Below are 25,197 nucleotides of genomic sequence, written 5' to 3'. Positions count from 1 at the left end.
GTTAAAAAAAAATTAAATTTTATTGTCTAAATTAAATAAAATCACTCTCAATATACATTATTTCCAAGTATAAAAGTGGTTGCGGATGCGGGTCAAGTACTTGAGCTCCATCTGGGTACCGAGTCTGAGCTTATACAAATGCCAACCGACCGAAGTAACACTCAAACTGAAATTCTCTCCCTTACCAGAAAGAAACCATGGCGAGCAGTACGTGTATTCCCTCCACTTTTTCACCTATTCTTCACAACTTGACTACCAGAAACTCCATTACTATGGTGGGTTTGCTCTCTTATGCCCCCAAAAGCCTCAGGCCTCTCTCTCTTACCAAAAGCTTCAGCTTCAGCTCACTTTCCACAGCCAGAAAACCACCGGGAAAATTGTTCCAATTCCAAGGTAGTGCCTTTCTTCAATATCGACTGTTATTTATCATGTGGGTCTGAATTTTTTTTATAGATTAGATAATTTTTTTTGAGTCATAATTGAAACTTGTCTGTGATTTTAGCTAGTTGCTTTGACTTTTCGGATTGATTTTCTTCTTAATTGATGATTCTAATGGGCATTGAACTCGTGTGGTTTGAAGCAGTAGCGACATGGTTGTAATTTTATTGGTTATTCTTTTAGAGCAACTGGTTTAGCTTGGTAGAGAAGAAAATGTATTGGATAAATGACTGAAATTGAAGTGGGAATTAGTGAGAATATGGAGATTTTCTTTGTGTTTTTTTTGGCTATGAGAAATATGGGTTTTTAGTAATATTTTGCTGTTGAATATGTGCCAAAGCTGGCAGAAGACGCGTGGTAAGGTTTCCACTAGCTGCAAATATAACTCGTTGCAGAATCGTATTGGAATGAGTGGAGGTTGGGGATGAAAGTTTCCGCTCAAAGCACTTGCACTTTGGTATATTATATGTACTGGAGTCTGTTTGTATCTTGGGCCCTAATTGAAGGAAACAGAGGAGATCATGGCTAAGAAATTGCTTTTCTTTAACCAATAAGTTGGAGTCAATCCACTGTGTAGTGTGTAAGAATTGTGAATGACGGAAACAAAATGTTTACTCTTGAAAAATATGCTTTAGGAAGAAGCCCCATTATCAATTTTTCCCCCTTCTGTGAAATTTCTGTTGATTTGACCCCTTTTTGTGAAATTTCTCTCTCTTGCTGTGAAACCATCCACTTCCTATACAGGTGAAAATTATACTGAGGTTAAATTTCTTGGACTATTAGTAGGCACCTAATATACTGGTTGATCGGAAGTTCATGTTTGGGTTTCTTCTATGTATAAAATTTTGCTTTGGTTCCTGACAATTATTGAAAACGAAAGAAGTTTGAATCTTTAGTTTTTGTTATAATGAGACCCAACAGTTAATGTCTTCTCTCAACCAAGCCCTATATTGTTTAGAAATAATATCAGAAAATTGAGACTTCATTTCTCTCTCCCTCATGTTTTCTCTAAAATGAGTAAGTTCTTGATGAGTTTACTATAAATGTAATTGTTTGTATGAAAAGCCACATCTAATCATATGCTGGCTGTGATTTCCATCATGGAATTTATTTGTCCCTGTTTAGGCGTTAGGGCTTGTTTTATTCTAAGTGCCTCACAAGTTTAGAAGTATAATTTAGAAAGAGAAGTTTGTGATGTTATTATGGGATTTTTGACAGTGCAAAGTTGAGTGTGTCAGAATGAATCTTTTTCATTTATACATTGTCTTAATTTTGGTCAGTGAGATCAGTTGCCGCTCCGGCTGAAGCTGTTGCCGGGTTTGATGACATGGTTTCTGGGACTCAGAGAAAGTATTACTTGTTAGGTGGGAAGGGCGGTGTAGGAAAAACAAGTTGTGCTGCGTCACTTGCTGTAAAATTTGCTAATAATGGGCATCCCACTCTTGTCGTTTCCACTGATCCAGCACATTCCTTGAGTGATTCCTTTGCTCAGGTTTAAAACACTCTTACTTATTAATGTTTTAAAGTATTCACATTTCCTGCAAAGTAGAAACTGGTTGTATGTATGCGTGTATGTGCACAAATATATTATAATTGTATATGTTATCTTGTCCTAGGATTTGACTGGAGGGACACTTGTACCAGTTGATGGGCCCGAAGCTCCGCTTTTTGCTCTTGAGGTGTGGAGTTAGCTTTGTATATGAGTTTTCTTCATGTAATTCTCTGTTTGCGGTACTTGTTTTATGAGATGACCACTACAATGATTAATTGGTTGTTGGTTTTTCTTAGTATGGTTTTGTAATCTTATACTTAGTGTACGTGGTTAAACTAATAGCTATACCACAGATAAACCCTGAGAAGGCAAGGGAAGAATTCCGTAATGTAAATCAGCAAAATGGTGGCACAGGAGTCAAAGATTTCATGGATGGTATGGGCCTTGGGATGCTTGCAGAACAGGTAAAGCTTTTATTTGGAGATATTGGTGTTGCAACTTGAGTTGTAGTTATCATCTTTTGATCCTATTTTTATGTGATATGGATGTCCTTAAGCCCTTAAAGGCCTAACTGATATGTTGCACACATGTGCATGCACACTTATATTCTCGCATCATGATCTAATTAGTATAGGGTTTACACATATAAAAGGATCACATGTACCAATATAGATTCACTTATGCTTTATGATGATCCTTGCTTCTCTCTTTAACCTTGGTGTTTTATTATTATCATTATTTCTATGGTTGAAGTTAGGAGAGTTAAAACTGGGAGAATTACTAGACACACCTCCTCCTGGTTTGGATGAAGCTATTGCAATTTCCAAGGTATGTCTTTTTTGGCTTGCCAATATGCTCAAAATATTTTTTGCTCTTCCATTAATGCATAATCCTCTTTCCAGGTGATACAATTTCTTGAATCCCCGGAATATAGCATGTTTACTCGTATTGTTTTTGATACTGCACCCACGGTGAGAAAATATTGATGCTTTTTCACCTCAAATTTTATTTTTATTTTTAAAAATGTTGGAATTAGCTCACTATGATGGGATATTGTTAACAGGGTCACACATTGCGGCTTTTGTCCTTGCCAGACTTTTTGGATGCATCAATTGGCAAGATATTGAAGGTAATGACGGCAACTTAGAATGAATAACTATAGAAATGTGTGCATGTATTTTTCTTTTTGGAATTAAATGCATCATATGACTTGAAATTTAAATTAGGAGATAATTTATGAGCAGTTGAAGTCTGCTGCACTCCTTTGAAGTTTCGATAGAATGACTGCTATACCCAATGTTCTAGTTACTTGATTCTAGTTCCCAACAAGATAACATTGACTTTGTTTCTTGACTAATTGCTTGAGAAGTATTGTTGCTGGAAAAATGTTTGCCATTTTTTTCGTAGTTTATTTTCTTAGAAGTTTAAAGGTGTAAACGCTTGATGTAACTTATGGATAAAAGCTCTGATAACTGAAGTAAGCTAACTTTGTTGGTGTTGACGCTCATAATATCCAGGCAAAAATAAAAAAAATAGGCAATTGGAATGTGGAAGACAATTTCCCCTGGTTCTGGGATCACTTGATTGTAGCATATTGTATTTCCTCGTAAACATATGGCTAGTCTGTAACTGAAAAGACAAAAAATATATGGCTAATCTCAAATGAATTTTAGCATTCTTACCTGTGTAGACATGTTTGCTACTAATTGCTTGTTCTTTTAATTTGCAAATAGTTAACATTCTCTGTTATACAGCTTAAACAGAAGATATCTTCAGCCACCTCAGCTATCAAATCTGTCTTTGGGCAAGAGCAACCTCAACTGGGAGCAGTAAGTCTGATACTTTGAGCTGTTTTTATACTCTGCTACAAGTATGCTAACCTTTTAATTGTAAAACTTCAATGCAGGCTGACAAATTAGAGCGACTCAGAGAGAGGATGATTAAAGTGCGTGAGCTTTTCCGCGATACTGATTCCACAGAGTTTGTCATAGTAACAATACCCACGGTAAAATCTTTGAAAATGTGGTTTGATACTGGATGTTTGTGATTTTTTGTAAATGTTGTTTTCCTTTATGCTGTAATTTAATATGTTATCAGTTCACTTTGATAGAGATCTGTTTACCTGATTTATATTCTACAATGTAGAATTTAATCTTGTAAAAAGATGGATCCCTGCATATTATATTTCCTCTTTGTTCCTTCCTAGCGAGCATCATTTGCTTGGAAGCTGGCTAAATATGTTCAATGTTGGATGAAAAATTTGATTCTCATCGATTGTTCACACGTTTTTTTTCTTGTTCTTGCACAAGGTGATGGCAGTCAGTGAGTCATCTAGGTTGCATGCCTCCTTGAAGAAGGAAAGTGTTCCTGTGAATCGACTCATTGTTAATCAGATTCTTCCCCCATCTGCCTCAGACTGCAAATTTTGTTCAATAAAACGAAAGGTATTAATCTATTCTCCTTTTAATTTCGAGTAGGAAATGCATTCACCCTCCGTCCTTTTGGCAGAATGTGTGTTTTTTATGGCATCTAGTAAAAAGATGTTTTGATGAAACTAATAACCAGTTGAATGCAAGAACTGCCCAGACCGTGCAAAAAATATTGTGCTTCAAAGATAATGCTCTTCCATCTCATATGGATGGGGTGAGCCCCACCCATGTGCAAGCATTACATGTGGAACCCATGCTTTAGTTCGATTTATTCTGTTTCTTAATATTCTTACATGTTTGGTTGGCGGCAAGGAATTCTAACTAATTTTTCTTTCTAAATACCTCAGGATCAGTTGCGTGCTCTTGATATGATTCGGAGTGATACAGAGCTTGCCGGCCTGACATTGATCCAGGCACCACTAGTTGATATGGAGATCAGAGGTGTTCCTGCCCTTAGATTTCTAGGAGATATAATTTGGAAATGATCATCTATCTGCACAGTCATATAATCAATGATAGAAGAAAGGACCTTTTTTTCTTTAACTATTCATTCATTTGACAAAATCGGTTGAATTTGTATCCAGTAAAGTAATTTTCCGTAAAAACTGACTTCCCTTCGTTTCCCCATCCCAACCCATCTTACTATAATGCAATAAACCAATTTGTCGCAGGAATAGAAATTGTGACGGGCTGCACTGAAGCTCAATCTGTTCAAATTCTTAGAATCCAAGCCTTCTTAGACATATGCTTTTACATGCGACCTAAGTTTTGGTTTCAGTTGGGGTTGAGTTTTTCACAACCAAGCTGAACCTCTGACACAACTCATAGTCTTGAAAAGGAGGTAAGTTGATGAAGTGATCTTAAACATAGATTGTAGATGTTTGCTTATTATGGGCAGTTAGAGCATAGGGTTTATCATTTTAGTTCAATTTTCAATCTTTATATATGTGATGTGCTAATTTGTAAAAGAAAACAAATAGTTGAATTTTGAGAACAACTCTGCATAGATTTAGATTGCATTAAGATCAACAGTGCGTGTTGGGAAATTGGGTTAGATTGTTCACTGCCAAACCCTAAACCTAATCTCCTATAAGATACATCCTAGGCTATAATCCTGGTGCAAATGGGACACCGGTGGATGGCAGCCATGAGTTCCAACCAATAAACTTTGGTCACCGTAAAGGAATCGGCCTTGGACGCCTCGGTAATGACATGATAGTCAGGCCACTTGACCCGGTTTCAAACCGAGGCTCCTGGGCCATTGTTCGTGTACTCAGCATAATACAGAGTGCTCAGAGCAGATTTCCCATTCCATTCCTGTGGCCTTATAACGTTACTCATAGATGACTTCATGAACACGGTACGTGCATATTTGCCCCACGGTCGACCCAAGTACGTGGGCGTAGATTTCACATTTCCCGCCAAATCAGAATCTGGCTATGGCTTGGTGCAGCCCCAATGGCATCCATTATTGGCTTGAATTTCCCTCTCCCATCCTGTGAAACGGTGACGTCTACCGTCCGGGAGTGCAGGCTCATAAGGAGCAGGAGCTGGACCTGGAGCTGCAGCGGCATTATGAAGATGAAGATGATGCTGCTGCTGCTGCACTTGGATCATACCAAGGACCTCATCGATTGATTTGGTCACTTGTCTTAGGCTCTCTGCAACCTTTGAGTCGATGCCATTTTGAAAAGCTTCCACGCATGCCGTTTCTCTGGCTTGAGAAGTATTCAGCCATGTTCTCATATGGGAAACGACATCAGCTGTGCCATAGATATACAAATTTTCTTGTCAGTAATCCAACACTACAACAATAAATTAAATAAACGACGAATGCCATAAACACTCTCGTCTTATTTTACCAGCCGTCGTCTTGCAAGAAAAATATATATACATTACAATTATAGTGTGATAAACGAAGTTGATATTTATATGGCTACTATTAAAATAGCATGAAAACTAAAATAAGTTTTACATAAACATCATGTGTCAATGTCACACAATTATAAACCATGACTGTATTCCAATACACATATCATAGTATGATAAAGTGAAGTTCAAATAATATAGCAAGATAAAACAATGTACAAAAAAATCAAAGTAAATATGCATGTTGTCTTATGTACGTATATGAACCTTTAAGATCATCCAGCGGTGGATCTATTAAGGCGCAAGGAAGTGTAATTGCACCTCCCCTTGCCAGAAAAGCCATTGTAGGTGCTGCATATTTCACCTCAGCTCAGCTTGGGAGGTGCATTCTAGGTGTTCGACGAAAATCCTAAACAAAGTCAGTCTACTGCTACGCTGCTGTGTGTTACGTTTATGCGCAGAGCGCTTGTTTGTTTTTTATTTATTTATTTAAATCCTAGCCAAAATTACACCTTCGCTAAAAAAATTCCTAGGTCCGTTAGTGATCATCAATTGTGGAAAGGGACCAATCCAAGACTTCAGCAGTTTCATCAAGCAAATCCTCACAATATGAAATGACCAAAGCAGTAGAATATTCATCGTCTTCACCAGCATGCATATATACATGGTAGAGGCCACATTTTGCACAAGTTCCTTGGTTTTCTCAAATGAGTTTTTGAATGCATGCAAAGGAACATTTATCATGTGGGGGTCAACATTATCAGCACGGGTCAATGGAAAGAGAAGAGAAACAATCATGAAAAAAATGAAATGGCAGGACAACTTCATGAATGGACTCATAGCACCATAAAAGGTAAATGACGGGGGAAAAAAATGTCTACTTAAGATAGAAGGCAAAGAAATGTTACACTATGAACAAGAATGTCTTGTATGAGTATATATATTTCTGTCGAATACAATATACAGTGTACTATTTTTTGAGATTGGTTGTATTGAAGAACACGATTTTATGGATTAAAAAATTCAGACGTCCCTTAAAATTCTGATCAAGTTAGAGGTCTAGCATTTAATTTCTTACTAATTATGCAAATATTCAGTTTTGAGCTCTATAAGAAGAGATGAAATTTGAGTACTATATAAAGGGGATTCTCAACGAAAGATATTTTGAGTAAATACTTAAGGTTATATTTTGAAGACTGTAAAAAAGGGTTAGAAGTCATTTAGGATGTTCAAGTTTTGGCTAGTTTTCAAAAATTTCCCTTCGATATATTTCTCCCCTCTCAAATCCACCCATCTTCTTATTCCTTCACTTGCAAGCTCAACTTGTTCAATTTCTTGAAACCCAAGGTACCTAAAGATAGATAGGCTTTACTTGTGACCGTTTTAACTTTTCATTACCAAGCTCACTATATGACCCCAAAACTTATATCAAGTTGAATTTGAAAATCCACAACAAAAAAAAAAAAACACAAATTGAAATTTAGTAAGCTGAGGTGAAATAAGGAGACAAGTTATGCACTAGGAGGAAGAGGATACAAATTAAAAAATAACATTGAACATTAATTTTAGGACTAAAACATGGTGTTTGCTTAATGTGGGCCTTTACCTTTTCACAATTCTCATGTATTTTCAACGTAGATAAAAGAAATTGGGATTTGTTAGGCTTAAGTACCACGATTTGTAAGTCCATGGGCAGCTCGTCTCGGCCATGATTTGAAAGAATATAATGACCCATTTAATATTAACAATGATATATTGCATTTAATACCCTTTTAAATGTAAACTAGTGTTGACCCAAGGGTTTACCCTTTTAGTTTTCGTGTTAATTTGATAGATAAATTGAGTGAAGTATTTGTAGGACTTTAAATCCAAATTTAGAATTTTTTTGATTTCTTATTTGAAAAATAAAATCTAAGGTTATTAGACATGCTTTCCAACAACCCTTGAGTAATACACATGAGTTTGAACAAAACTCGAAGTCAATTAGTGAAAATTTTCAAAATGATCCTAAAATTGCTAACAAATCCAAACACAGGGACTAAAATAGGAAAAGTAAAATCACAATGACTAAAATTAAAATGTCATTTGAAATTCATTGCTTTAGAGTAAAACCCTTGTTCAATAATAATCTTGGTGAGTATGGGATCCCTGTGGATGGAAACCAGGAGTTGAAGCCCAAAATGCCCGTCTCATTCGTGCCAGCCCTCTGGCCTTAGAGTTTGACCCAAATATAACTTTATAATTATAATCAGGGATATTTTTAGAAATGTCACATGAATTTATACATTAATTTTAATTTGTCACTTTAAAGAAAAATTTAAGTGAAATGTCACCTTAAGTTTTCAAAATCCATGCTTTGTCACCTGACTTTAACATCATCTAATTTTCAATCTATTTTGAAGGGTATTTTAATCTTTCCAATATGTAAACCCTCTTTTTTATATAATTTAAATACAAAGCTATGTAAACCCTTTTTGCTTGGAAAGACTAAAATACCCTTCAAAATGGATGGAAAATTGAATGATGTTAAAAGCCAGGTGACAAATCATGAATTTTGAAAACTTAAGATGACATTTTGCTTACATTTTTCTTTAATATGACAAAGTAAAATTGATGTATAAATTTAAGGGACATTTCTACAAAATTCCCTTATAATCCACAAGGCCAGCCCAAGAAAGCCTCGTAAAAACGAAGAATGACTCCCCACGTGGACCAAGGCAGAAATTGGCCTTGCGCACTGGAGATTCCAGGTGAGGCTTTCTCAGGACCACTGAACTTCAACTTTGGAGACTGCTTATAATATTATTAACAACGTATTTGGAACAGGCAGAACATGGTCATGATCGTGATCATGATGCAGAATAAGAGTTTTTTCCTTCTTCTTATTTTAATATGATGTGGGCAAAAATATTGGGTGTCCTCTTTATGTGACAGGCAAGTTTATCTCCTTTTTGACCGGGTATTATCGTGGCTGGCTGCTTTTAGAGATAATGAAAGGGCACATATAACATATTAGCATGCATGAGCGAGCACGGCAGAGAGAGCAATGAACCAGGCAAGGGAAAGGCAGTGAGTAAAAACACCTCAGAGTGTGAAAGAGAACTTGAGTTTGTGCAGTGCTGTGAGCAAGAGAGGGTATTTTCTCTTGGGGTGAGAGTCATCTTCATGGGTTAGACGGATTATAAAGAGTTTGTGTAAGGAGTGCATTGTATTGGATACGAGGTCGGATTTGGGTACAAAACTCTTGAGTGGTTATTTTTATACGTACGTACTTGTATTTTTCTTTTGTTATGGTGAAAGTGACAACTCGTTTGGCAGTGTAAAAGTGGAAAGCAGAGCTAAAGGAGAAAGTCTCAAATCACACTCGTTTTAGGCGTTATAAAACCAAATGGCCCTCGCCCCTGAGTTCAGTTTTCATGTTTCCATTTCTCCTGTTTCCGTCTTATTTTGCTTAACATTCCACAAAACACTGTTAACTTTGAAGTAAATTTAAAAAAAAAAACAACTCAAAATTGAAGTAAAAGATAAAACGCAGTAGGCAGTAGCCACCCAAGCATTCCAGATCATGATGCATGAAAATGGGAGATAGCTTTCACGTGTGGCCCCTTGTTGTCTTTTGATTTTTGTGGTCGAAGGCCCCTTCTTCTTGTCTTGCTGAGGAATTTGGGGAGCCTGGACGAGAAAAACTTGCCTGTTACATAAGGGCTTCCCTAGCTAAGGAAAAACGGGCACCTAATATTTTAGCCACATCATATTAATTAAAAGATTTATCTCCTTTTTGACCTGGTATTATTGTGGCTGCCTGCCAGCTCAGTATCTCTTTATTTGACAGGCAGTTCATCTCGTTTTTGACCGGCAGTATCTCTTGTGGCTGCCTTTGGGCATGTGGCTATATGTATTATGTAACTTACAGGATGAATAATACTTATCCTACATTTTATAATATAAAATATATATTCTATATACACATATACTATTATTATAATATTAATATTAATATGTGTATATTATAATAATAATATAAGTGTATATATGTATATATGTGTATATATGTATATTATTATAATATATGTGTATGTAAGTATAATATAATACAATATGTAAATATGAGTATACAATAATAATAATAATATAATATATGCATCTTATATATTAGTAGGCGTGAGACAAATTAATCTTCTCTGTCTACATGAATTTAGTAATCTCCTCCTAAATTCTCTTAAGAATGTATTTTTAATGGAATTAATAAAATTAAATGAAATAAACATGATATTAAATTTAGTCCAAATAAAATCAAACTAAGCCAGTGTAACAAATGTCCAGCGTGTACCGTAACTTGACTTTGTGCTCACAGTCACACGTCCAAGTTTTTTTGAGTCTGGCGTGGCGTCTCTTGTGACTAGGTTTGGCGGATGCTTAAATTCCATTCGTGCTTTCCAAATGGGGGCTGCACGTGCTGCGTAGGAGCGTGAGAGTGTGCTTCTGTGGTGGTTGGTGCTTCTGTTATGGAGAATGGACATAGTGTTGTTTTATCGGCTTCAAATGCTCTGAGCACACTTTCCCTCTCCTCGGATATTATTAACGATTTTGACACCTGTCCACCGCCTATATAAGGAATACGCCATGTCCTTTCACGTACAGTACCTGCGTTTCTACATTTAAAAGGGTTGAGGTTCCTCGCCCTTCCCCTCCTCGGTCACCTATTTGAATCTCAGGAAAATGTGCCGCCCCCAACCAACCACCCCCCCCCCCCCCCAAAAAAAGTTCTCTAAAAAAGGAAGTAAACTAGTATTAATGATCCCATTTTACATGCCTAGTTAGGAGATTGAATTATGAGTTTTAAAAACTAAATAATTTGCTCAAGTAAATAGGAAGACAAAAAAATAAAAATAAAGAAGAGAGAGACAGAGAAGGGATGAAAGCAGATAAAATATAAATAGAGAGGAGATAAGGAAATAATTAAAGAGGAAGAAGAAAAAAAAAAAGAGGGGGGAGAGAGAGAGAGAGAGGGGATAGAAGCAAGAATTTATTTATTTATTAATAAAGGAAGAATAAAAAAAAATTAGATTAATTAGAGTACGTGGGACATTATCAGTTTGTCTTTTATGTTTTTCTTTGGGTCAAATATCATCCTCCACTACATTATTATTTATTATATTTAGCTGTTAAGGACAATAAAGTAGTGTTATATTTATTATATTTAAATCAAATGTAACCAATAAATTGAAATGTGAGAGAGTTAAACAAATATAATGTTTATTGCTTTCCAAATATGGAATGGGGGCTTCTTACCTACCCAAAAAACAAAAAAAACAAAAAAAAAAGGAATGGGGGCTGCGTAACTGCGTTGATGGGACGAGTTAGTACACGCGCTTCGTAAGAGCGTGAGAGGGTGCTTTAAATTGTTTTTCTGGCTTCAAATCATCCCAGCACATTAAATAAAGCATCTCTTCCAACAAAATAAATCCTCTTTTCCCTGTCCACGTATGTAACACCCACTTAACACTGTATGTGATTTGGTCTTGTGTTATTAACCACAAAACAAAAAATAAAAAATAAAAAATAAAATTGGTCTTGTGATTCTAGATTCTATGAAATTTGTTATCGCCAATCTGGATTTTTTGTTGATTTGGTCAAGAATCTTGGATTTTAGTAAACAAACCAAATGGTATTGTTATACCCTTGCACGCTCTCTGCTGCTACTCCTCACTCTGTTCTGTCTCACCGATGCTCCCTTTATCTGCTGCCGTTTTACTGGCACTCTTAGTCATTGGATCGAAACATTGACAACGAACCAAGTTCCAACTCATCATGTGGACTTGGGGGCGGAAGAACAAAAAGGGCAGGCTGGTGATTGAGCCGGAGAGCCCCATCGAAGCCAGATCCTCCTCCTCTGTCCCAACAGAAGACCGTCCTCACTCCGCCAATTCCCACACCAACTTCTCCTCCACCTCCTCCACCTCCTCCGCCTCCGCCTCCTCCTTTAAATCTCACATCAAATCCTCCCTCCCCGAAAACCCCCTCATCTACAACAAGTCGGATATCCATGACGCTTTATTAAGCCGCCGCCCCGGCTCCTCCCGCCGCCGCTTGCTTTTCGGCAAAGACGTAGTCATTTTCCAGCGCGAGTCCGGCCTTCCACTCTCCTACTCCGACTCCGACTCCGAACTCTACCACCGCCTCGCCCAAATCTCCAAATCCCACCACACCAGCCTCATCAAGCTCCTCGGTGCCTCTCTCTCCGGCCCCTACGTCTACCTCGTCTACGAATACGTCCAGGGCGCCAACCTTGCCGACTGCCTCCGCAACCCTAACAACCCCGAATTCACCGTTTTGTCCACGTGGCTCTCCCGCATGCAGGTCGCCGCCGACGTCGCCGATGGCCTCAATTACATGCACCACTCGTCCGGTGACAACTCTGTCCACAACCACATCAAATCCTCCAACATCATCGTCTCCGAGCAGAAAAACCTCCAGCTCAGAGCCAAGATCTGCCATTTCGCCACCGCCGCGCTCTGCTGCGAGACACAGTCTCTGTCCGCGACGGTGGAGGGCACCAGAGTGTACATGGCGCCCGAGGCTCAGCTGACGCACAAGTGCGATGTTTATGCCTTCGGGGTTGTGATTCTGGAGTTGATTTCAGGGGAGGAGCCATTGATGGAAGGCAATGGAGGAGGAGGTGGAGGAGGGTGTAGGAGGGTGAGTGTGATCGAGACGGCGAGGAAGGCTGTGAGTAGCTGCGGCGGGGTGAGGAGGTGGGTGGATCGGAGGTTGAAGGACTCGTTTCCGATGGAAGTGGCGGAGCAGATGGTGAAGGTGGCGTTGCAGTGTGTGAAGGAGGATCCGGACAGCCGACCCGACATGGGTCGGGTTGCGGGTTGGGTTGCGAATCTGTTTTTGGAGTCGGAGAGTTGGGATACGGAGATGGGCCGGCCTATTGACATGACAATTTCATTGGCCCCTCGGTGAGATTACTATATTGGTGAATAGTAAGTTATTGTGTTTGGGATTGGGGTGTGTACAGTGTATATACTTGTATTATACTTGATTTGATGCTGTGAACAATTTGACATACGAGAAATTGACTAAGAAGAGAATAGAAACACCACAAGTTACCGAAGTTTTTGTGAAATCTTTGTTGACATAATGTGGTTACCTTTTCTAGCAAGTCAATATCCAAAATCTTACTTGAAATGAAGTTGTTTGAATTGAACAATGTAAAGAGCCAATGGCTACAGTCAAGTCATGGGGCTTGCGAGGGATGTAGCAGTGGGGCTAGATGTGGTCGCGGCGACGGAGTGTGCTGCCATCCGTGAAGGTTTGATATTGGCTGTGCAGTTGGGGTTCAGTATTTTTGTGGCCACTGATTCGAAGGAAGTTGTTTAGTTGAGGATATTAGACTGCTCAATTGAATATTGGTGAGACGTTCTTTCAACCGAGACAAGGCAATGGGGTAGCTCATGCTCTAGCTCAATATGGATTAAGGGAACAAAATCAATGTCACTGACAAGGGAATGCTCAATTGAATAAGGGAATGCTCAGTTGTATTCTTAGAGGTTTTTTAAGGCAAGATTTTAACGATGGTTGCATCCATCATTTTCATTACTATTTGTAATTGGTTTCTATTGAATGAAGTTCTTCCATTTTGATTTTGATTTTATTTTAAAAAAGTTTAAAAGCGAAGATATAATTATTATATCTGCGCATACCAATTAAGAATCCATGCTATTATACCTCTGGGGTTCACTCCAACATGTGCTTATCGAATTTTATAATGCATAATTGCATATAACTTGACAGCCAGGAACTCCATTACCATGGGGCTTTTCCTTTCGAATGCACCCAAAAGCATCATGCTTCTCTCTCTCTTACCAAAAGCTGCAGTTTCAGCTCACATTCCACCGCCAGAAAACCCCCCCAGAAAATTGTTCCAATTCCAAGGTAGGTTCTTTCTTCAATATCAACTGTTATTTATCATGTGGATCTGATTTTCAATAGATTAGATTATGTTTTCTGAATCGTAGTTGAAACTTGACTGTGATTTTAGCTAGTTGCGTTGACTTTTCGGATCGATCGATTTTCAATCCATAATTTTCATGGGGTTTGAACTCGGGCGGTTCGAAGCAGTAACAACAAGGTTGTATTTTCATTTATACTATGTCTTAATTTTGGTCAGTGAGATCAGTGGCCGCTCCGGCAGAAGCTGTTTCTGGGGCTCAGAGAAAGTATTACTTGTTAGGTGGGAAGTCACTTGCTATGGGCATCCCACTCCTTGAGTATTCACATTTCTTTTCCTGCAAAGTTGAACTTAACTGGTTGTAAATAGTATTCGTGTATGTACACAAACATATTATAGTTATACATGTTCTTATCGTAGGATTTGGCCAGTTGAAGGGCCCGAAGCTCCGGGTTTTGCTCTAGAGGTGTGTATGATTAGCTTTGTATACGAGTAAGTACATTGCTGATTTTCTTCATGTATTTCTGCTTGCGGTATTTATTTGATGAGATGACCTTAAAATGATTGATTGGTTGTTAATGTTTCTGAGGATGGTTTTGTAATCTTATATGTAATTAAGGAAATCTAGAATCCCAATCAACTGATAAGAAAACTCAGAATCAAGCATGGGGTTAGGGCTTTATAGAATCACACAATGCGACTGTCACTGAGCACTCATCTTCGAAGCAATAGGGCTTGAGCATAGTCTTTTTGTGAATGATGAGAAGCTGGAGCTCTTAAATGGTCCAGTGAAAACACAGCCAAAGATTGTGAGAGAGGGAGATGGAGAAAGACGTCAAAGATTGAGAGAGACGGAGATGAAGAAAGAAGTCAAAGAGAGGGGAGATGGAGAAAGACGTCAAAAATTGAGATAGAGGGAGACGAAGACAGAAGTCAAAGAGATACAGAGTGAACGTTTTGGTTTGAAGAGAAAAAAAAAACAAGGGAAAAAGAAAATAGAATTATGGGATATATAAAAGCACACAGTTGAAAGACGCACAAAATTACCATTTTTAAGGGGTGCTTAATATGTCATATAAATATCAATTATTCAACACGTTTGAATCTCCAGTTTGGTGTAGTGAGTACGTAGTTAATCTAATAATAGCTGTACCACTGATATATTGCACACATGTGCATGCACAAATTTATGCTCACATAATGATATATGGTGATCTATGGAGCCCTAAAAGGAGCATATCTATACCAATATAGATTCACTTATGCTTTATGGGTGAATGGTGATCCTTGCTTCTCTTTAACCTTTGTGTGTTTCTTTTTAGTGATGGTTGAAGTTAGGAGAGTGAAAACTGGGATAATTACTAGACACATCTCCCCCTGATTTGGATGAAGCTATTGCAATTTCCAAGGTATGTCTTTTCTGACTTGCCAACATGCACAAAATCTTTTTTGCTCTTCTATTAATGTTTAGTCCTCTTTCCAGGTGAGCAAATATTGATGCTGTTTCCAGGTGAGCATAAAATCTTAATTATTACTTTTTAGATGGAATTAGTTCACTACGACAGGGACGTCATGCCAGACTTTTTGGATGCATCAGTTGCTTGGAGGTTGGCTAAATATGTTCAATGTTGGATGAAAAATGTGCTTCTCATCGATTGTTCGCACTTTTTTTCTTCTTCTTGTTCTTCCCACGGTGATGGCAGTCAGTGAGTCATCTAGGTTGCATGCCTATTTGACGAAGGAAAGTGTTCCTGTGAATCAACTTCTTGTTAATCCGATTCTTCCCTCGTCCGCCAAGGATTCGGCCTAGATGATGGATGGTGTGGATCCGAGACTCTGACTTTTTTGTGATCAATCATAGTTAGGCTTTTCCTTGTTTTTTTTAGGGTTTTGATATTACTTGAGAAAATAATATGCATGAATTAATACAAATGACAAAAAATCGAAAATCGTTAGAATAAAATGACTAAATATGAAGACGAATGATCTCTTTCTTTCCTTGATCCTTGGTATTCCAAGGAAGGAATTTACAACAAAATGGGAATAAATTACCAAAAAACATAGATTTTTGGGACATTTGATGTTATGACCAAATCCATGCATCCTTCAGATGCCTAGTAAATTCCTTGGTTATATTGTTGTTTTGATTTGTCTTATCCCTCTTTTACTTGTTTTGCCTAAGAAACTAGCAATTCTACTCACAACCTAACATGTAGAAACTTCCATTTGTTTAGAGCTGGTTAATTACAAGGCTAGGCGTTTTTGCATGCAAATATTGATGCTGTTTTTGTCACCCTAATTATTATTTTTCAGGCAAGATATTGGTGCTCTTTTTGTCACCTCAACATTGCCAGACTTTTTCGGATGCATCAATTGGATATGTGTTGTGTGTGTCTTTTTCTTTTTGGAACAACTATGGATATGAACAACTAAGAATCAATTTAGATAAGAAAAAACGAACAAAAAGAATAGGCTAGTCTGGTTGAATCTTGGAAGGCAATTTCCTCTGGTCCTTGGATCACTTGATTGTAGGCACGTTTGCTACTAATTTCTTGTTCTCTTATTCAGCTTAAACAGAAGATATCTTCAGCCACCTCTCAACCTATCAAATCTGTCCTTGGGCAAGAGCAACCTCAACTGGGTGTAGTAAGCGTGATGCTTTGAGCTGCTTTTATACTCGCTTCCTAGACAAGTATGCTAACCTTTTTAAATCTAAAACTTCAATGCAGGCTGACAAATTAGAGCGACTCAGAGAGACGATGATTGAAGTGCGTGAGCTTTTCGGCAAAACTGATTCCAGAGAGTTTGTCATATAGTAACAATATCCACGGTAAGATCTTTGCAAACGTGATTTTGATACTGGATGGATGTTATTGATTTTTTTTGCAAATGTTGGTTTTCTTTAAGTTGTAATTTAGTATGTTATGAGTTCGCTTTGATAGAGAGGGAGATGGAGAACGACGTCAAAGATTGAGAGAGAGGGAGACAAAGGAAGTAGTTAGAGAGAGAGAGAGAGAGAGAGAGAGTGAACGTTTTGGTCTAAAGTGAAAAAAACGAGGGAAAAAGAAAGAGAGTGAACGTTTTGGTCTAAAGTGAAAAAACGAGGGAAAAAGAAAAGAGAGATATTTTTGTTTTTGCTAGGTTTCTTAACGTTCCAATGTGGAACTTTTCACCTTCACAAACACACAATTGTTAACAGGGTAACACATTGCCATACTTTTTGGATGCATCAATTGGCAAGATATTGAAGGTAATAATTAATGATGTCAACTTAGAATGAACAACTATGCACTTTGCAAATGTTGTTTTTGTTTATGCTGTAATTTAATATGTTATGAGTTGACTTTGATAGAGATCAGTTTACAATTTTTTTTTTCTTTGTTCTTCCCAAGGTGATAGCAGTCAGTGAGTTATCTAGGTTGCATGCCTCTTTGACGATGGGAAGTGTTCCTGTGAATCGACTTATTGTTAATCCGATTCTTCTCCCGTCCGCCTCAGACTGCAAATTTTGTTCAATAAAAAGAAAGGTATTAATCTAACCATTTTCCTTTTAATTTCAGTTAGGAAATACATTCACTATCCTTTTGGCAGAATGTGCGTTTTTTATTGTGGCATCTAGTAAACTTATGATATTTTGATGAAACTAATGACCAGTTGAATGCAAGAACTCAGCAAATAGTATGTAGTGTTTATCACCAAGCCAAGGATTTGGCCTAGATGATGGATGGTGTGGATCCGAGACTCTGACTTTCTTGTGATCAATCATAGTTAGGCTTTTCCTTGTATTTTTTATATTTTTAGGGTTTTAATGTTATGTGAGAAAATAATATGCATGAATATAAATGACAAGAAACCGAAAATAGTTAGAAATCAAATGACTAAATATAAAGACGAATGATCTCTTTCTTTCCTTGATCCTTGGTTTAGGGTCGTTAGTGTAAGTGTATGCATTTTGTGATTTTCTTTTGGCTTTCCTTGACAATTTTGTAATAGGACAATCATTGTAATTTCCCAAGGTCTAAGTTTAGATTAAGAATTACTTCTCTAGGTTTTCTTATCTGGCAACAACAATGTGTTTTGACAAAGGTAAACTCTGCATTGCACCACATTGCATTCACTAAATTTCTAAAGATTAGGAGTAGTCATCTTACCTTCGTATGACTAGTCAACTTTGTTTTAATTAGGATTTCCAGTTTACTGTTTCCAGCTGGGTCATAACCATTTTTTTGTCATTTTTTGCGAAATTATCAGCTGCCATGTGTACTATTCTGACCTAGGAATTTTTGGGTAAAAAACAAAGAATTCCTCATTTGGCAGCCGTCTTTTTGGTGGGTAAGTTTTGGAAAGCTTCTTAGAAAACTCTCTTCTTCTTCCTAAAAAGTGAACCTTCATATTTTTCATCTTTGAGTTTTCCAAATTGATTTTTTGAAAACTGCATTTGAAATATGAAAACCTCATCTTGCTAGATCAAACACTCTCTCATATATATCTAAGTCAGATTCAAGATTGATTTCTTCAAAAGTATGGTTTCTTGAAGAAATTGGTCATTTACTCCTTGAATCCAAATTTCATTTTTGTCTGAGTTGGAGTTGACTAGCTGGTGTCATGGGATGAAAGAGCTGAAGAAGGAGCTGCCATTGTCATGAAGGACTAAGATGTTGGTTTTGCTAAGTTGGAGAAGAAGATTACACAAAGGAGGAATAGGTTATCTTCCTAAATAGATCTAGGATTTTTTTGAGCTTGCTTGTGTTTCTTTGTAAGAATCTTCTTTGCTTAGTGGATTGCCTAGTCGATTGATGACCCCCAATTTTTCCCAGTGGTGGGTTTCTGAGTGAACAATTTCTGGTTTGCAGCTCTGTAATTTTCTGGGTTTGTGTTCTTTATAGTTGACTAGTCATCGCATGATGTTCATGTATTTCTGGGTTTGTGTTCTTGCGGTTGACTAGTCATCATTATCTGTTGTGTGCTATTTATTTGATTATGATGTGTTCTTGATCGTTGACTAGTCATCGCATGATGTTCACGCATTTCTAGGTTTGTGTTCTTGCGGTTGATTAGTCATCACTATCTGTTGTGTGCTGTTTATTTGATTATGATGTTTTCATACACTTTCACCATAGTTGTTGCTAGCACATGGGAGACCTAGATTGACGGGTCCTTCTGAGTGCCTAGGTTGTCATTAGTAATTTTCTAGGCTTTCTGGTGCAGATTGTTATGCTCTGTGTGTGTTCTTCGTTATGGTTTCTCATGACTAGCAGTTGACTAGTCATAAGTATATTTAGTCAAGGATTAAAGTGTGTGAAGATCACTGTGTCTACTTGAATTGCATTTAAATTTACCCCTCGTCACATGTGTACCAATTTCAGTTGGATCACTTGATTGTAGCATATTGTATTTCCTTGTAAAGATATGGCTCTAGTCTCAAATGAATTTAAGCATTCTTACCTGTGTAGGCATGTTTGCTACCATATAATTGCTTGTTCCCTTATACAGCTTAAACATAAGATATCTTCAGCCACCTCAGCCATCAAATCTGTCTTTGGGCAAGATGCTTTGAGCTGCTTTTATACTCTGCTTCCTGGACAAGTATGCTGACCTTTTTAAATCTAAAACTTCAATGTAGGCTGACAAATTAGAGCGACTCAGAGTCAGAGAGATGATGATTAAAGTGCATGAGCTTTTCCGCGATACTGATTCCACATAGTTTGTCATAGTTACAATGGGCCACGGTAAGATCTTTGCAAACGTGATTTGATACTGGATGTTATTGATTTTTGTTGTTGCAAATGTTGGTTTTCTTTATGCTGTAATTTAATATGTCATGAGTTCGCTTTGATAGAGATCAGTTTACTTGATTTATATTCTACAATGTAGAATTTAATCTTGTAAAAAGATGGATCCCTGCATATTCTATTTCCTGTTTTTTCCTTCCTAGCAGCTAGCATCATTTGAACTGTAAGACAGAGGGGGGTTGCTCATACACACACACACACACACACATACTATTAAGGTGGGATTTCAAACCTGAGACCACTGATCTACAAGTGAAGACCCTTTTTCACTAGTGCAAAGGTAACATGACGAACATAAAAAGAAAACGAAACGCACAATCATTTTTGTTTGTATTGGAGTTTCGTATTTTAGACCACATTGACCATGTTTTAGTAATTGTGTTAAGTAATTTTGGTCACTGCAGTAATTAATTAGATAAAATTTAAAATTTTGAATTAGGAAACCAATCCGTTTGTTTTTAGGAGAAAAGTTGTTGGGAGATTGAAAGACCGCCTTATGAGTTTCTAAAACTAGACTTCTATTTTAATTTTCGTGTTTATTTGATAGATAAATTGAGTCGAAGTACTTTTAGCATTAGAACTTATTTGATTTCTTGAAAAATCAAATCTTATAGACATGATCAACCCTTGAGTAATATACTCAGAGTTTAAACAAAGTTTTTGTTGTCCGAAGCCAATTAGAAAAAAATTTCAAAATGAAATCCAAGCACAAGGACAAGAAAAATAAAATCACTATGACTAAAATTAAAATGTGGTTTAACATTCATTGCTTTAAGGTAAAGTAAAAGACAATAAGCCTGGCTGTGGATGGCAACAATGAGTTCTCATAAAAAAAAACTTGGCCACTGTGAACTCATCAGCCAGAGACTGTCATTTTACCTATTTGCTTTGGCAATGTTGGGCAAGCAGATTCAACCCAACAATGTATAAATATTTATGTTACTTCTAAGGGTAACAGAAGCACTTCAAACGCTTCTTCTTCCACTTTGAAAACCCTAATTAAACTAAATCCTCTATAAGATACATCCTACAGATCTGCTTTAAATGGGACACCGGTGGATGGCAGCCATGACTTCCCACCAATAAACTTGTCCACTGCAAACGAATCGGCCTCGGAAATCAAATGATAACCCGGCCACTTGACCCGGCCTGCAACCGAGGCACCCGGGCCATAGTTCTTGTACTCAGCATAATACAAAGTATCAAGATTATTTTCCCCACTCCATTCCAGCCAACCCTCTGGCCTTATAATATTACTCATAAAAGACTTGATGAACACGGTACGTGAATATTTGCCCCAAGGTCGACCCAAGTATGTCTTCGTAGAGTTAACATTGCCCACCAAATCAGAATCTGCTTCAATTCTGCAGAACTGGAACGAGAACCCTGACGAGTCTTCTGAAAGTCTACCATTGGCGGTGATTGTGTTTTGTTGGCCTTTGATGGCTTTCCTGGGAATAATTCTAGAGTGTTGGAAAACGGCTGTGCCATAACCAAAGATGAAGTCGACGGTGCCGCTGATTGTGCATTCTCGGTAGAACTGTCGGCCCGACAACACCAGCAATGTGTCTTGGTATCCACTTATCTTGCACCGGTAGAAAACCGACCGGTCGCTGCCGGATGAAAGCGCAACTGCCTGCCCTTTGCTTGGTCCTGCGGTGTTCTCAAACCCTATGTTCATTGCAAGGAATCCTTCGGCCCTTACATCTACATAAGCAATCAATTCACAGAATTTTTAAATTACAAACAAAAAATAATAATTGGTTGTATGGAGTGTCAATTAAATAGAACATTAGGGTTTGACACATTTAGGTTCAGGACTCAAACATGTTATTTAAAAAGCTAAACTGTTGAGGCAATCCAATTTAATACTCTTCCTTCTACTCTCCTTCCCTAGCGAATTACCGAAAAAAGAAGAAGACTAAACTGTTGATTTCTACCTAAATTTGTACCTAATTTTTGATTGATCCATTATCCCTTGTTTTTAGAAAATTAAGGATCTCAATTTTTTTAGCCAATTTCTCCCTATCATTAAATTTGCTCATATTTAATCCAATTTACTGTTAAAGATGGTCACATTCCTTGCATGTGACACTTAAATAATTATAAAAAAAAAAGAAAAAAGAAAAAAAAGAGAGTATGGCACAGCCCCAGCCCGCTCCCACCAAGCCCATCCTCCCCTAGCCAGCCCATCATACTCCCCCAAACCCAGGATCCCCACTTTCTCCACCCCGCAAACCTCCACTCAATGTGCCCATGTACCCCATGGGCGTCTTGACAAGTTTAGAGGAGATCCTTAATTTTCTATAAATAAAAAAAGGATTAAGGGTTAAATAAAAAATTTGGTACTAATTTAAGGGGAAATCAACAGTTTAGCCTTCTTTTTTTTTTTTAAAAAAAAAAGGAAAAAAGAAAAAAGAAGAAGTTTTGGTGTCTTACCAAATGTTGCTGACTTCATTGTTGCCCAACCACTAGCATTGCTTCTATCTCCAGATATGGTGGTAACACTCATGCCCTCTCCAATCAACACCAAGTTGGTCTTTGTTTTATCAATCTTCACATATTCTTTGTAAACTCCTTTCTTCACAAATATCACAAACTGCTTCTGGCTATGGCTTGGTGCAGCCGCAATGGCATCCATTATTCTCTTGAATTTCCCACTCCCATCCTGTGAAACGGTGACGTCTGCCGTCCAGGAAAGTGCAGGATCTGAACCTGGAGCTGCAGTAGAATTATGACGATGAAGATGATGCTGCTGCTGCACTTGGATCATACCAAGGACCTCATCGATTGATTTTGTCATTTGTCTAAGGCTCTCTGCAACATTTGAGTCGATCATGTTTTGAAAAGTGTCCACGCATATTTTTTCTTTGGATTGCGAAATATTCAGCCATGTTCTCATATGGGAAACGACATCAGCTGTGCCATAGATACAATAATTTTCTTGTCATTTTAACCCAATAAATATATGTATATATACATATATGGCATCTATATTAAAATAGTTAGACTATAAAAACTAAAATAAGTTTTACACATCTATAAACTATGACTGTATCCCAATACACAAATCTAAGTAAATATGTACGTATATGAACCTTTAAGATCATCAATTGTAGAAAGGGACCAATCCAAGACGTCAGCAGTTTCATTAAGCAAATCCTCACAGTACGAAATGACCACAACAGTAGAATTTTCATAATCTTCACCAGCATGCATATGTGACATGGTAGAGGCCACATTTTGCACAAGTTCCTTGGTCTTCTCCAATGAGCTTTTGAATGCAGGCAAAGGAACATTTATCAACTGGGGGTCAACATTATCAGCGCGGGGGTCAACGGAAAGAGAAGAGAAACAAATGATGAAAAAAATGAAATGGGAGGAATATGACTTTATGAATGGCCTCATAGCACCAGAAAATGTAAATGATGAGAGAAGAGAAGGCAATGGATATGAATATATGTACGAATTATGGATCATAGTATGAGTACGAGTATCTTTGCACCATTTTTCTTTTCTTTTTTAAAGATTTGTTTCCTCGTTAAACCTGAAACATATCCTTCAAATGAACAAAAGCCAGTAAAGCATTTAACTTCTTACTTTGCATCAAATCCACTCACTGCATTGAAGATCAACTTGTTTCAATATTTCTTGAAACCCAATGCACCTAACCTAAAGACTGTTACCATTTCAACTTTCTATCACCAATATCACTATTTGACCCTGAAACTTTATAGCCCTATGAAATCCAATCCCAAAATCCACACAAAAAGGAAAAAACACAAATTGAAATTTAGTATGGAGAGGTAAAATAAGGAGACAAATCATGCACTCACAAAAATCCTGGTGAGTATGGGATCCCTGTGGAAGGCAACAATAATCTTTGAAGAATATCATTTATGGATCATGATATTTATCTTTGGATGACATTTATGGATCATAATATGATATACAATGCACCCTTTTTATTTTTTTTAAAGATTTTGTACCTATTTACACCTGAAACATATATATCCTTTCAAATGAACAAAAGCCAGGAAAGCATTTAATTTCTTACTTATGCCACAAAATTTCAGACCCTTAAAATTTCAACCAAAATTCGGTTTCGAGCTCTATCAAAGAGATGGAATTTGAGCACTATATTAAGGTTATATTTTGAGAAAAAAGAAAAAGAAAAAAGGTTTAGAAGTCTTTTAGGATGTGCAAGTTTTGGCTAGTTTTTCAAAAATTTCCCTTCAATATATTTCCCCCTCTCAACTCCACCCATCTTATTATTTCATGAACTTCACTGAAGCTCAACTTGTTCAATTTCTTGAAATTCAATGTACCTGTGACCGTTTCACCCTCTGAATTTTTCAGTACCAAACTCACTATTTGAACCAAAACTTAGCCCTACTCCTAAGTCCAATATGAAAAGAGCATGGTTTGGCTCCTTAAAACTAAGGAGTTACTCCTTAAAACAAATGGGGTTTTGACACTTACCAAATTCCATCAACATTAACAAAGTTTCAACAAAAAAGAAAAAGAAATATTAAAAAAAATTGACACCTATTAAAACCACATTGATTATAAGGAGGAGCTCCTCCTCTATTTAAGGATCCATATGAAAATCCACAAAAAGAAAAAAACACAAATTGAAAGTTATAGAAATAATCCACTCTAGCCAACTTGAGTGCATAATGGGCAGCATAATCCACTCTAACCAATTTGACTAACGCCTATGTCTACTCCCTTATGCACTTTCTAAAACTATATTTCAATTTTAATATTGTCTTTATTTGATATGTGAAATGATAGAGGTCGCGTTTTGTATAGCTTGCATGGTTTTCTCCAATGACTCTTTGAATACAGGCAGAGGAACTTTTATCAAATGATGGAATGGAAGCCAACATTATTAGCACGTGGTTTAATGGACCGAGAACAAACAAAAAAATTATGAAAAAGATGAAATGGCAAGAGGACTTCATGAATGGCTGGCTGATAAGTGTACCAAAAATGAAATGAAAATGATGAGAAACTAAGATAAGATGAACCTCTCTTATATGCATACATCTATGTCTATGAAAAGAGATATGCCAAAGTTTTCTTGAGTAAAAGAAATTGCCAAATTTGATAGTTTTTTTTAAATTATAAAAATATATAAAAATACATGTTTTTAATTAAAAACGAAAGCATTTAATTCATTTTGTAGTTACAAAAATAAAAAAATGAAATTGACAA

General features: G+C 37.2%; 4 protein-coding genes across 21 annotated transcripts; 3 read left to right on the top strand and 1 right to left on the bottom strand.

Annotated features, from left to right (window-relative positions):
* Positions 103–19,893, top strand: LOC18785813 (ATPase ASNA1 homolog). Of its 8 annotated transcripts, none has more exons than XR_002270208.1 (15): positions 103–393; positions 1,719–1,930; positions 2,055–2,117; positions 2,284–2,394; positions 2,684–2,758; positions 2,833–2,901; positions 2,994–3,059; positions 3,685–3,759; positions 3,837–3,929; positions 15,873–16,005; positions 16,754–16,826; positions 16,915–17,015; positions 17,385–17,435; positions 17,578–17,712; positions 19,809–19,893. XR_002270208.1 is itself a non-coding variant. In XM_007220336.2 (11 exons), exons 1-11 carry the CDS (start codon positions 198–200, stop codon positions 4,842–4,844), a joined length of 1,239 nt encoding a protein of 412 aa, XP_007220398.1. In that variant the 5' UTR covers positions 111–197; the 3' UTR covers positions 4,845–4,989. The 8 variants fall into 8 exon arrangements, 2 of the variants coding, with proteins under 2 accessions (XP_020413126.1, XP_007220398.1); XR_002270205.1 differs by having other exon boundaries at positions 16,754–16,831; XR_002270207.1 differs by having other exon boundaries at positions 15,873–16,828.
* On the top strand, positions 11,988–13,841 carry LOC18785618 (lysM domain receptor-like kinase 3). The gene has a single exon (XM_007219522.2). It carries the CDS (start codon positions 12,040–12,042, stop codon positions 13,195–13,197), a length of 1,158 nt encoding a protein of 385 aa, XP_007219584.2. The 5' UTR covers positions 11,988–12,039; the 3' UTR covers positions 13,198–13,841.
* LOC109947462 lies at positions 13,958–15,874 on the top strand. 11 transcript variants are annotated; one of them, XR_002270214.1, is made up of 6 exons: positions 13,958–14,169; positions 14,405–14,467; positions 14,606–14,677; positions 15,508–15,594; positions 15,669–15,695; positions 15,783–15,874. XR_002270214.1 is itself a non-coding variant. In XM_020557538.1 (5 exons), the coding sequence occupies exons 1-4, from the start codon at positions 14,046–14,048 to the stop codon at positions 15,515–15,517; spliced, it is 306 nt and encodes a 101-aa protein (XP_020413127.1). In that variant the 5' UTR covers positions 13,958–14,045; the 3' UTR covers positions 15,518–15,594; positions 15,669–15,863. The 11 variants fall into 11 exon arrangements, 1 of the variants encoding a protein (XP_020413127.1); XR_002270218.1 differs by lacking the exon at positions 14,405–14,467 and adding an exon at positions 14,276–14,365 and having other exon boundaries at positions 14,606–14,651; XR_002270213.1 differs by lacking the exon at positions 14,405–14,467 and adding an exon at positions 14,276–14,365.
* Positions 20,955–22,816, bottom strand: LOC18786841 (probable pectinesterase/pectinesterase inhibitor 44). Its single transcript, XM_020557418.1, has 2 exons — positions 22,417–22,816; positions 20,955–21,684 (listed from the first exon to the last, which is right to left on the bottom strand). Exons 1-2 carry the CDS (start codon positions 22,814–22,816, stop codon positions 21,005–21,007), a joined length of 1,080 nt encoding a protein of 359 aa, XP_020413007.1. The 3' UTR covers positions 20,955–21,004.

This window comes from Prunus persica, chromosome G2 (genome assembly GCF_000346465.2).
Source record: "Prunus persica cultivar Lovell chromosome G2, Prunus_persica_NCBIv2, whole genome shotgun sequence".
Taxonomy (NCBI): Eukaryota; Viridiplantae; Streptophyta; class Magnoliopsida; order Rosales; family Rosaceae; genus Prunus; species Prunus persica.
This window is presented reverse-complemented; position numbering and strand designations above follow the sequence as displayed.